We start from the raw sequence: 12,807 nt of genomic DNA, 5'->3' as shown, positions 1-12,807 counted from the left end.
CATAGAAAAGGTCTATCTAGATGTTAGCTATTTTCGATTGGACTCTGAGGCTGCTAAAAGGACGTAGTCATTTAAAGATGGGCCTTTGATTTTTACGTGAAATTTCGGCACGGAACAAATTTTGGCGCGTCACAAGACGTATCCGGTTTCATGTCTAGGTATTCGTGCTTGTAACATTTTTGGGTAAAATTTCTTGAGTGACATTTTGATATTATTCTTCTATGTCGACTTCCTTGATTTTGATTTTTCGTCTGTGTGTTTCTTAGAGACGTTTTGACGATTTTTCAAAGAAATAATATTCTTAGAAATTTTAATAGTTTTCTAGCCATGATTGACGGGGTGTTTTTCTTTCAATTATATACTTGGTTTGTTATTATTATTATGTTTTCTTACGGACGGTCAACTTGGAAATAAAATGTCAGCTAACGTAGTTGACACATTTTAATTAACTAACACCTAATATTCTGACACTTAATAAGTTAATATGTAAACAAAAACAAAATAATTTACTCACTGACTTTAGACCCGCTATGGTCATGATAAAATGTTAGTAAAATATGGGTTATTTTTGTTAAAAATTCTCAAGTTTTTCCAAAGCGGATTTTCTTGTTTTGAAGGTTATGGTTTTAGTTTAGTTAGTTTTAAAACATCTTCTTTTCTTCATATAACTGCAATGCGGTAAAAAAATAATAATTATGTAATATTTATTAATTAATTTTAATAATATAATGCGTATTTGAATGATTAGATGATGGGTCGGTCCATCTTCTGACTCAGAGTCAATAGAAAGAAAGGCCAGGCCTTGATCCTGCCTTTCATAATATTGGCTTTGGTTCAGTGGACACTCTAGACAAAAGCTAGTGTTTTTTGATAGAATTCTTCGTTCATACATGTCACGTACAATCTTTGCGAAACTGTGTTAGAAGAAGTGAAGAAGAGACAGAAGGCATTGAAGCAGCGATAGAGTACAGACAAAGCAAAGGCTTTTTTGATTTTGCAGACAATGCGGTTTCTTTCTTTCTTTCTTTTCTGTGGAGTGGGCCTTAAAGGAATTGCCTTCTAGCTATAGTTAGGACTCCCGAATTTCTCTGTGATGAGATTACTGACACTCTTCTTACTAGATTCTTAACTACCTAATTTTAAAAACCCTCTTGGAAGGCGTTATAGTTATTTTAAATGTCTCTATAGAATTTCTTGAAAGATATACTTAATTTGTAATTTGGGCTTTAATCTTTAAATTACAAACAAGACTCATTTAAATCGTATAATTCTAACACGTCTATTATTTACTTAGTACGTATAAATACAATAATAATTTTTCAAAGAGATAGTCACTTATGTGAATTAAAACATATCGATCTTCAATAGACTTCAATTTAAGAATTTTATTGAGCCATTATCTAGCAGAAATGTACTCCTAATTGGGTTTAAAATTAAGCTAATTACTCTACATGTTTGGCTAATTCCTTGTTTTATCGGGCCAATCAATGTTTGGAAGCACATAACTTCTTAACTAAATGTTATGGATCCATGGTCTTTGACACAAGGAACACACTCTTCTATTTATGACAGCCTTATCATAAACCCCCTGTATATTGAAATGAAACATAAAGTAAAATTTAAACCCTTTATTTTGTTGGATAAGCCTTGGCTATATTTTAAAATAAATTGCCATTTGCACTTATCATAAATAAAATCAATTGGTTGGCGAACGTTAGCTCGATAGTAGATCCACCTGTTAGCGTCAAAGCCCTAATTAATTTTGAGTTACGAAGGGTTCGTGGTCGTGGAGCATTAATAGCGTACCTATTACGAAATAGCCAAGGCCCAAGGAGCCGTCTCAACCTTTCAGACTTCCCTGGTCGTTTGACTTGACAAATAGCGACTCGAATGATTTCAAGCCAAGGCTTAAAGGAGGCCCCAGTAGAATAGGTGGGAGGGACAAGGTACAACCCCTCAGAGAAGTCATATTGTTAAGGCCAAGGCTTAGCCTAAGGAAACCTTAGATCTCTAGCTAGAAATGGGGTTCATACGAAAAGGGAAAACTTGGTAATATCAGTGTATGTAATTGGTTTAGAGAAAAAACTCGTGGACATATCAGGGGAAAAAATACACCTTTCTAAATGGAGTTCAATGTATAACTACATCAGATTTGTGGATCCAAACTTAACAAAGACGTTAGATTTCAGTTCAAACCAAGGACTTTTTAGTACAATAGAATATAACAGGTGAAACTAGTAAAAGCTTGGAAATATCAGGGAAAATGGATTTGGGAATTTCCTAGTAACCCTGTGAAAGAGGAAGAAAGGAAATAAAATGTTCTCGAGGTCATCGATATGAGAACCAATGACGTCTTCAAATCGATAAATCTGGGGGGGGGGAGCGAGAAGGAAGTAAAGAGACGAATTGGGAAGACTGCCTTTCCCCTTTTCTCAATCATAATTTCATCAGTCATGAAATAGGTCTAACGTTGCAGACGATATCATCTTAGCGCCTTGGGACTCTCTACCTTAAGTACTGGCCCAAAAGAAAAAACGTTTAATCGTTTTTCTATAAAGATTATATGAAATCCCCGAGGTTGTATTATGATCTTAACATACTGTATCTTGAAGAAAATATTAATTTTAATTTAATGACGTAACCATTATTAAAAAATTCAGGAAATTTTGATTTATTTAATTCGAAAGTTTACGTCTGGAGACGTTGCTTAACCCTTTAGAAAATGCACGGTTTATTACGAGGTTTAAGTCCAAATGGATTGAACACTCTGTTCTATTATAGACTCTGGCTTGTTGAATAAACGTGTCCGAAATTCGAATTAAAGCGCTTATGTATTGTCAAGTCCAAAGCTGTACTAAGCACTGATTAATATCTTCTTTCACACTTCACTTAATCTATGGCTAATTATAGCCACTAATTAAAACAATGGAAGATATGACCCGGAATACTAAAATAACCATAACCACTACTTCTTTATCAATTAACTAAATTACTTCTTGCAAAAATTAATACTCCAATTATCGTCTATTTCCGCTTCGTTAAAGTACCTACACATCTTCATCAATAAATGAATTAAACATAACGGTGCCCCTGGAAGTCGTCTGACCGAAAAGTTCGCGTGTAAAAGAACAAAGCCTTCCACCAGGAGAATGAAATTTACCAATTTCCACGCTTCACCGAATTTTTATGAGAAAATTAAAAAATTAAAATATGACGTTATGAAAATTTTTAAAACAATAAATTGTAAAACTAACTAACATCGGTTGTGAAGAATTTCTCCTTAACCCTGGGCTGCTAGAACAATTTTGGGCGTTAGAACAAAAGGACCTCCCCCCGCCCTACCCTTCCTGTTTTTGGGGTAAAACTATATCGTTTTTCGATAAATTCGACAAGCGCGAGAAAAGGGAACTTAAAAACACTTCTAAGTCTTCTGTTTTAAACCCATTTTGATTTCGTGGAAAATCCATTATTCCATTAGGTTTTTATTTGCTTTTTACAAATATTGTTACGAACAAATCCACGCGCAACCTTTTAATGGAAAATGCGTTTTGGGTGGTAAATGGAGGACCATTTTCCGCCCACTTTGAGGCTCAAGGTTATCTTCCCTTTATGGTTCTTTTTTTTTTCAGACTGATGGTAATTTGGTTAGAATGTTTATAAGCTTCCTTGAATTTTTTATGCCTAAATGGGTTTATATTTTAAAAGAATCTATCGATGTCTGTCTTTTAAAATAGAAGCAATGGCATGGAGACGTGTTTTTCACTTAGAATAATATAGAAGCGACACCAAGAATTCATCTCTTTCGGTCTAAACATATGTGTGAAAGTTAGCCATTTCTGTTGGTACAATAGTAAGCTTAGGAAACTGGGTTTATGTTGAGGTCAATAATGGAATAATTATCATCACTTCACCATTAGAATTCTATGTGTCGCTTCTGTGTTTTTCCTATTTTCACTCGTTCTACAGTATAAAAATACGTAAAACATTCTGTACTTTTCAAAAAAAAAATCTTTTTGCATTTTTAAGCAAAATATTTTAGGTTTTTCCATTTACCGTATCAAGAACCCATATAAATACTGAGAATATATGAATATTAATCCAAGCTCCAAGGTTTCTTGCCAATATGGAGGCGATGTAAGAGAGTACACACCGAGAATAGTGGGAGAGAAAAAAAAACTCCTTAACAAACTCTACAACAACTCAATTCAATCTTTGAACTCTCGATCTCAAGTGTTATATGGGTTCTTGACCATATGGAGATTTTTACAATGTGAGCGTTGAAAAACATATTCAAATAATTCAGGGCAAACAAGTAGCTATATCACAGCAACACTATCCCATATGGACAAAATTGTATGAGCAACACCCACTTGGGGAATTTCTTATTGGTTTGGGTTATTTACCAATATTGATTTGTGGTATTAGGATTTCATTTTTAAACATTTGGAACATGCTGACTTTTCTAACAAATAAGTGGAAAATGATTCAGGAAAAATTGCTTTTGCAGTCGCTGAAAAAGCCAGGAAATTCCTATAAAATCCTATCTTTATAAACCTATCCTATATTATCCTATCATTTCATGAAAGGTCCTATAATATCCTATATTTTTTTGACTTAGTCAAAGTTTTCGTATAGTTTAGCATCAAATTTATCAAAATTTAGCTCTTTTATCGAGATCAGATCTGACTTATTTAAGTTCCTCTTTTCAAAATAAAATCCAAATTGTTCTTTTTGTATAGAGATTTTTCTGCATAGTTTAAGCCTTTTATAAAAGTCCTATACTTTCCAATAAAAAGACACTATTTTCCCCTATAAAATCCTTTAATTCCGGAAAATTTAACTCCTATTTTTCCGATAAGGAATTTAAATTTTAGGCTGGGAAATATTTCAGGAAAATTTGTTAAAATTGTGTGGCAACATCTATTTATAAACCTGTTTATCTCGAAACAATTCATCCTAATAATAATCTCCCCAGGTTTTAAGTATTTACCGGTGGAATTAAGCGTATATCTAGGCAGTTTAACTGAACTGCGGGCCTTATGTACAGTGCGATTGACGTGAAGTAAACAGTGGGAGTTAAGACTTTGGCATATAAGCGAGCATCGATCGACAGACCTTGGTTTCCACGGTGATATATACATAAAACGCCTCTCCATTTATTATAGACAGATTAAGAAACACTCCTCCCGAAAACTCCTCAAGTTTGTCTCAAAGTATGATTGACTTTGGTGGCCGGTTTTATGGGTACATTTTGCCAGGGAGGAGGAGTCGAAAAAAGGAGTAGTACGCGCTTATTTTAGTCTTAACTCCTACAACGTTAGAAAAGGAAAAGTTAGTTATAGTTTATCAAGTGGCAAGCGCCATTAGAGCAGGGAGAAATGAGGTAAGATGGAGTTGTAATGATGATGGGCGACCTGCGGCACTGAAACTCTTTCAGTGACCTTTCGCACGCCCATACACTTCGGTAGGCGATTGTTAAGTGCTGCCCCATAGCCCCTTCGTTTCTATTTTTAAGACACAGGGGCGTCCTTTACCATTCTGTACTGTACTGTACTGTACGACCCTACCTAATGGCTGAGGATGCTGGGAGGACTTTGGTTCCGTTACTTAGAATGGTTTACAGAGGCAACGTTATATGTATGGGGATTAGTACGACCCTACCTAACGGCTTAGGATTCTGGGAGGACTTCGGTGACGTTCCGTAGGTGGGGGTACAGACATGGGCAACATCATAGGTATGGGGATTACCACTCCAACCCTCTCTCCTTCATGCTTCAAGTAGAATACAAGTTCACTACCATAATACCGAGTCCTTCCTGCTTCTTAACCTTTCTATTACGAGTACTAGCCACTTTTCTACAGAAGGCTTAAGTAATATACACGTACATTTACCTTGGCTTTATTACATTATTATACGCGTATATGGATATATATCTTTTAACATAACAATAACGTTTCAGCCACTTCCTCAGTTCTCAGTTCCTCCCTCTCCCTCTCTCACTTGCGAATTCATTTCCATTTTCATCGTTAAGAAGCTAGATAAACTGAGTGAAGTTGTAAAGCACGACACCACTAGTCCTTAATTTAACAAACACAACAGATCGATCCTGGGAACCAACCGCGAGGAATAAACCGTTCAGCTGCGCAACAGAAACAAAAAATAACAAACCAAACCAAACCAAGGGAACCTGTAAAGTACTTTTCTTCTTACATTTATGTTCTTGTAGAGCTCTTCATATTCTCGTTGCTTTTGCTAGGCAGCTATATTGCGTTTTCCATCAGAAAGGCGCGTGCCAAAATGGCAAACTTTTCTCGCTTAGCAACCAACCGTATAGGGAATACCGACCGGGATACACGTTTCCCTCGATCCTTATGCAGAAACTACTTGTTGAGTTTTATTGTGGTCAAAGTCTCTTAAAGGGGATGGAATAGGACTTGGCTTAACGTAATCCTTTTTGGGGGGAAGGTTTACAGTTGTTAATTAATAAAATAAATTAGATTATTTGGTTGCAGGCTTCCTTAATTTCACTGTATGTAAAATAATATTTTTTCTAAAGTAATATTATTTATTTTATTTATTTATTTTTAAATGAACAATATTATTATTTTATTGCTATGATTTTGGTGGGATAGCCCATAATGGAGGGAGATTCTACGTATAACCGTTCAAACTTATAAATTTTCAATTCAAAGCAAGACAAATTAAATCCATCGAACATAATTAATAATACGAACAATTTCAAGACGTACGTTCATCCCTGATATTTTTTTTGTGCATTTTTTAGGCAATCGCCTTACCTGAAAATTAGGCTTGCTTAATCCTAGACTGAATGGTTTTGCAAGGGCCGATTGGCGCCTTTGAATCTGCTCCAATCGCATGCTAGGGATGTGTCGTCCCAAAACCAAGTTTCTCTTTTTTTTTTGTTTTGTGTTTTAAACCGTACTCATGAACCAAAAAAAAAATATTGAACAAAACTCAAGCAAAACTGCAAAACTTATATATAATATATATTCATAAGCAGCCAGTAACTATACAGCCTCTACAGGACTGCTATTTTACGCGGCCTAAAATGCTCTAAGTGAAAAAGCACTATGAAAAATTGTTATTTCTGGTTTTCACGCAGCAAACGTAACGTGTGTGTAGTGAGGATGTTTTTATAAAGCAAAAAGTGTAACACAAAAGTAGAAGATGCGATCTCTCTCTCTCTTTCTCTGGGTCAGAAATAATGCGGCAAAAGTATTTAAAATGATGGTTATGGTTTTTTGCCACGGTTGTTTAAAGATTTTCTATATTTAAAACTCGATGGTAAACGCGCGAAACTCACCTCTTTCGAAGTGGTAGAAGTTTTATGTTTACTTTCGGCTGTCATAGCTATTCGGTTTATTTTTTTAACGGAAATTTTGGCATCGCGACTCTCTCTCAAAAACTTGAAAAATTTTTCAACAAAAGTCCAGCAGTCTTCTTCAGTCTTTTATTTTACAATTTTGTTTTGCGAGCGTTCAAGTCATTGATTCTTTTTCGGTTTTCTTCATTTTTTCGACATTGGCTCTGTTCACGGATTACAACAACGGATGTTAACGAAAGATTATGATTTAGTTAGTCCCAGGAAGACTATTTAGGCTAGAGTTACGGTGAACACATTATTTTTACGAGTTAGAAAATGTTGAATAGGAGGATGGTAGTATTTATTGGTTTGGTTGGCGCGAAGTTTTAGTCGACTCGTAGCACGCGTCGCGTCTGTCTCGGTCTTGTTGTGGAGACGCGAATGGTTTTGGACTCAATAGATGGTTTTACCCCCTTTTTTATACGGGCTTCCTTCGGCTACTTGTAACCCAAAGGGGGCAAGGGTAGTTGAAGGAAGGTTACGTCCCTCTCTCTCTCTCTCTCGTGATGGTTTCGAATTATATATTGGATTTTGCGTTGCGCGCGCAATGTTTGCTTTCCAGCGGTACACGATGTAGTGTGTCGCGAATAGACTGACATCCAGCGACGGGTTTTAATTATAACTATTGATTGAATTTCAATTTCGTATTTTTCTATTTCGAAATCGTTCGGAAGCGGTCAGAATTGACAGAGTATTTTAGTCTAAAAATTGGGTTCAATAATCTATTTTCCCTTATTATTATTATCTCCTAATGGAAATTCATTTATTTATTAAAAATCAGAAGTGTAAGAATTTTAGATTGGTGTAGTTAGTTTGTTTCCTTTAGGATCAGGTGTTTTCGTCACTACTTTATAGGGCTATGTTTTATAAAATGAAAGGGGTGAAATTAACTTCAACTCGTCAATTTTACATCCAACGCCTACGAGATGTATATACACATCTCGTAGGCGTTGTTACAGCTTGGGTTTGATACGAGGAATTGTCAACATTTGGCTAGCTGATAGCTTGGGTTTGGTATGGGGAATTCTCAACGCTTGGCTAGCTGATAGCTATGCTACGGTAATAGCAAGGTATTTAACGTACCTACAAAATCTCGTACGCTAAAATGCCCTTGCAACTGTGCAGGCTAAGAGTGCGATTTGATAAACAATGTTAAAAATGTCTAAAGTGCTCTTGAAATTAAATATTTTTCGCACTTTTGTTGTCTACATTTAACCTCTGAGAAAATCAAAGTTACTGTGGTCTTTTTTGACATAGTTATGACATGCACGAGTGGACTGTCTGTCAAGTCAGTTTGCTTAATCGATGTACACACCGAACCGTTCGTTGACTGTACAGGCAATCTAAAATGATTACACGTTACCCCTTACTCAATGTACAGGGAATTCCAGAGCGATTATCGCCTGTACGTTTGACAAACTAGCTTAATTCGAGGTACATATACGAAAATATAAAACAGGGCAAATCGTAATTAATTTGTATTTTATAAAAGCATACAAAATTATTATTTTGTAAAATTGCTAAACATGAGACTCCTTCAATGTAAAATGATGCCTGATATTTCCAGATTAAAATCTGGAAATATCAGGCTCACTATTATGCAAACACCGAACTAATGAGGATACAGTTCTATAATTGAGAGAAAAATAGTTGCGTCATGTATATCAAATTCAGTTTGTTTCAGTAAATTATATTTAGATCTAGTTTAAAAAAAAAATTAAAATTTATTTTCGTAATCAATATAAGTCATAACTGGGACTCGTCTATTTTTAAAGCCCACCTTAATGAATAATATAATAGGTTCAGTTAAACTTTATAAATTATTCATTACTACACTTATACGCAATATATATATAGTAAAACGCAAATAAAATAAAATTTAAACCGTCCGTTCTTCTTTCTGGTACAGAGACTGACCCAATCAATTGATTAAATTAGCCCCCCGCAGACTCTTAACACTTACCTCATTTTCATCATTTCCCGCTGGGGACGTCGACTTCACCTTGTTATAGGGACTCTTTATACTCCTAACTTGCACGGTACCACCTGATTTTGGTGCAACTAATGTACTAAACATGATATAACCCTTGATTTAAATCCCAATCAGTATATGCACCATTTGTGGGAAAGAAGGTCCAGTGTCCGACTACAATTTGAAAATGTTTGACTGACTGACCAGCAACCAATGTACAACAATTTCCGAATTGCTTGGAGGTTATTTTTTCTTCTTTTATTTTTTACCTGGGACACTGGGACAGGTTAAACTACTTCTGTATATTAGAACCCCCGATTACAATATGGGGATCAACAAAAGCCACGGACACTTAACTTGGTCGCGAAGTGGGTTGCACCCTTTTTAATATAAAGTCAAGTGCTACGCTGTGCATTGATGAAAGAGGGGGTTGGGTGAAAAGGGGTTCCGGCGATTTACCACCAACGTGAACGGTGGTCAGTTATTGTAGGACTCAGGAAGTGACCCACCCAAAAATTTTCTACGACAAGCCGAAATTGCTCATGCAAGAAAATTTGGTTCCGTGCTTGGAAAGTCTAAATTGGTTGGGATATTGTATATAAATATATTTGGGATATGCCGTACAAGTTTTGTCCGAGAATTCATAAATGACCGGTGGCAGGAGTATCAAGAAAATTGAAATTGTATGGATTAATTACGAAATAAGGAAAATAAGGATGACAAAATCGGAAAAATTGGTTTAGAACAATAAAATGTTTTTACTTATACAGCGTGTGCCCAAGAAGTGATATCTAAATTACTAGGGAGAAGGTATAAGATGCCTAAGTATTCGCGCGCCATAGTCCCAGTCCCCCTTCCAAAATACAAGGGGGATGTAAAACTAGGCCGGGCTATTTCGCCTCTCCTCAGTCGGAAAATACGTAATTTTCGTCATTCGCGTCGCGCTGACGAGAGTTTTCAAGAACCAATGAGATGCTGGTTGTAATTTAGAGGCGGGGATTAACTCCGGACCTACGTTTGGACTGGAGATAAAGCTGGAAATGTAGAGTTATATTTTCGACTCAAAATTGCCCTTGAATTCATTGTGGAACACCACTGTATATCAAATAGATTAAATTAATGCCAAAAACCCATTTATATTAGTTAATTAAAAGTTACCCTTCATATCGTTTTCATTATAATCAGTGGTAGATGGAATTTGTTTCGCTATTATCGTTTGTTATCTATATTGGCAAAACACGTACATTCTGGGCTAGATTGCAACTGAACTTCATTTCCAAAGTTCGTGTTTACATTTTGGGAAATATGTCGAACTATCGCTTATCCTTTACACGTTCCGTATAACGCGAACAACAACTGCATTGCATTTTTGTTGTACTCGGCTCTAATATATAAGTTTGTAGTGTACGGAGTTATTTTTACACGAGGTACTTCTATACTTTCAATTAGGTAACATTTGTTATAATTAATTGGATCCATAAAACCCAGAGTTATTTCGATTCAAAGCGATTTGTCAGAAACATACGGAAAAAGATATCTGCGATTATAAAGGGTAGCTGTTTTTTTTCCCCTTTAGAGTATGAGTATAAACTACAGGTCGATTTAGCGTAGGTTTTCTGCACCTTTTAGCCAAGCAGAGTTAACGTCGACTGTATAACAGACGTGCCTTAATATGTCAGTTGTTTTCAATATTCGCTATATTTTCGCCTTAATTTGGCTTATTATTATAAATTGCCACGTTTCATTAACCGGTACTCGTGTAAAAACTCATAATGGTGAAATTGAAGGTTCCATTGTTAAATCACCGAATGGTAAATTGGCCAGAGAATTTTACGGTATTCCATTCGCTGAACCACCTTTAGGGGATTTGAGATTCAAGGCACCATTACCCGTCAAGAATTGGGACCACGTACTCGTTGCCAAGACCAAACCATATCCCTGCATCCAAGGAACTATTGGTAACGCTGAAAACTATCCAAAATTTTCTCAGATCTTTGTACCAGCGTCTCAACCCGTGTCTGAAGATTGCTTGTATTTAAATATTTGGACACCGCTCACCATTACGAAGAATGTCGCTGTTATGATTTACGTTTACGGTGGAGGTTTTAAAACCGGGTATTCAGGTTTGGATTTGTATAATGGAAGGGTACTTGCGACTGAAGAAGATGTCGTATATGTCACCTTCAACTACCGGTTGACTTTATTCGGATTTTTGTATTTGGGTGACGAAAATGTTCCTGGTAATATGGGCCTCATGGACCAAGCTTTGGCTTTTAAATGGGTTTACGACAATATCAAGTATTTCGGAGGCGACCCCAACCGTATTACCATATTCGGTCAAAGTTCAGGTGGTGCTAGTGTCAGTACGCATCTTATTTTACCATCGAGTCAAGGTCTATTCGCACGAGCCATCGTTGAAAGTGGTAGCGTATTTTCGAATAGATTTCACGACGAAATGACATCGTCTAAAACAAAATCCGAAAAATTGTTGAAGAACCTAGGATGCGTTGTTGAAAATTCGACTGAGGTAGCGGTTTGTCTACAGTCTAAATCTGTCGACGAACTATTAAAGGCTTCTTTTAAGAGTAAACTTTCATTCATTCCAACTGTCGATGGTGAATATTTTCCATATGAACCAACTGAATCGATTGAGAAAGGTTTGCTGAGGGAGTCGGTTAATATAGTAATTGGCCATACATCGGGGGATGGTGCCAAAACAGGCACCTTTGCTTCAGGAACTTTAAATGACACTCGGAATTTTTTCGTCTCTGATGAATACTTCACGAAATTCGTTCAAGAAACACTGGGTACCAATGACACGGACAAAGTCCAACGGGTTAAGGGTATTTACACCAAGAGTTTGGATGGCGAAAATTATCGAAGACCTTTAGTTGATTTGTTGACGGATACGCAGGTTCTTTGCGGCGTAAATACCTTAACCGATATGGCTGTTAAAAATGGGAACAACGTGTACAAGTACCTTTACAACCACGTGTCTTCGATCTCGCCTTTTTTCAATTGGGAGGAAGTTCCTCATACATCTGAATTGTACTTTATCTTTGGACAACCATTTCACCCCGAGTTCCAGTACAGTCATAGTGACGTCAGGTTTTCCAAGAAAATGATGAGAATTTGGACTAATTTTGCCAAATATGGGTAAGCGTCAAGTAGGCCTACTTATTGCAGTTTTGCAGAAAGTGTTCCTTCATATTATATTACGTCATTACAGAGTTCCAACAGACAATGTCGTTGATAAATTAGTAAATCTGGAATGGCCACTGTACAACACGCAAGAGAGAAAGATTTACAGATTGGACAGTCAAAGTGAAATTAAATCTGACCGAAAATCTTCGGAACATTGCGATTTCCTTATGAGCGTACCAACTTACGACGATACCGTAGGTTAAAGGTTATTCTTTGTATTTCAAATAAAGGAATTTGGAAACTAAT

General features: G+C 36.2%; 2 protein-coding genes across 4 annotated transcripts in view; one reads left to right on the top strand and one right to left on the bottom strand.

The window, feature by feature from the left end:
- LOC149654139 (inactive dipeptidyl peptidase 10-like) overlaps positions 1-7,789 on the bottom strand; it is a 32,268-nt gene extending 24,479 nt beyond the window's left edge. The window contains exon 1 of one of the 3 annotated variants that reach the window (XM_089845174.1): positions 6,799-7,789. In XM_089845174.1, coding sequence (XP_089701300.1) covers positions 6,799-6,879 — 81 coding nt within the window. In that variant the 5' untranslated portion in view covers positions 6,880-7,789. Of the gene's footprint in view, positions 1-514; positions 642-6,798 lie in introns of those variants that run through there. The other 2 variants (XM_089845175.1, XM_089845177.1) reach the window with 2 other exon arrangements.
- Positions 7,790-10,645: 2,856 nt separating this feature from the next.
- Positions 10,646-12,806, top strand: LOC149654138 (acetylcholinesterase-like). Its single transcript, XM_089845532.1, has 2 exons — positions 10,646-12,513; positions 12,587-12,806. The coding sequence occupies exons 1-2, from the start codon at positions 11,030-11,032 to the stop codon at positions 12,762-12,764; spliced, it is 1,662 nt and encodes a 553-aa protein (XP_089701658.1). The 5' UTR covers positions 10,646-11,029; the 3' UTR covers positions 12,765-12,806.
- The last annotated feature ends 1 nt before the right edge of the window (position 12,807 follows it).

This window comes from Phalangium opilio, unplaced genomic scaffold (genome assembly GCF_054372755.1).
Source record: "Phalangium opilio isolate 3A_F unplaced genomic scaffold, DU_Popi_V2 ptg000079l_1, whole genome shotgun sequence".
Lineage (NCBI taxonomy): Eukaryota > Metazoa > Arthropoda > Arachnida > Opiliones > Phalangiidae > Phalangium > Phalangium opilio.
Note: the sequence above shows the minus strand (reverse complement) of the source record. Positions and strands in the feature narration are given on the sequence as shown.

Coding starts and splice junctions, on each gene's coding strand:
- LOC149654138 (XM_089845532.1), top strand. CDS start 11,030: ATGTCAGTTGTTTTCAATATTCGCTATATTTTCGCCTTAATTTGGCTT. Junction 12,514..12,586: donor ACTAATTTTGCCAAATATGG/GTAAGCGTCAAG, acceptor ACGTCATTACAG/AGTTCCAACAGACAATGTCG.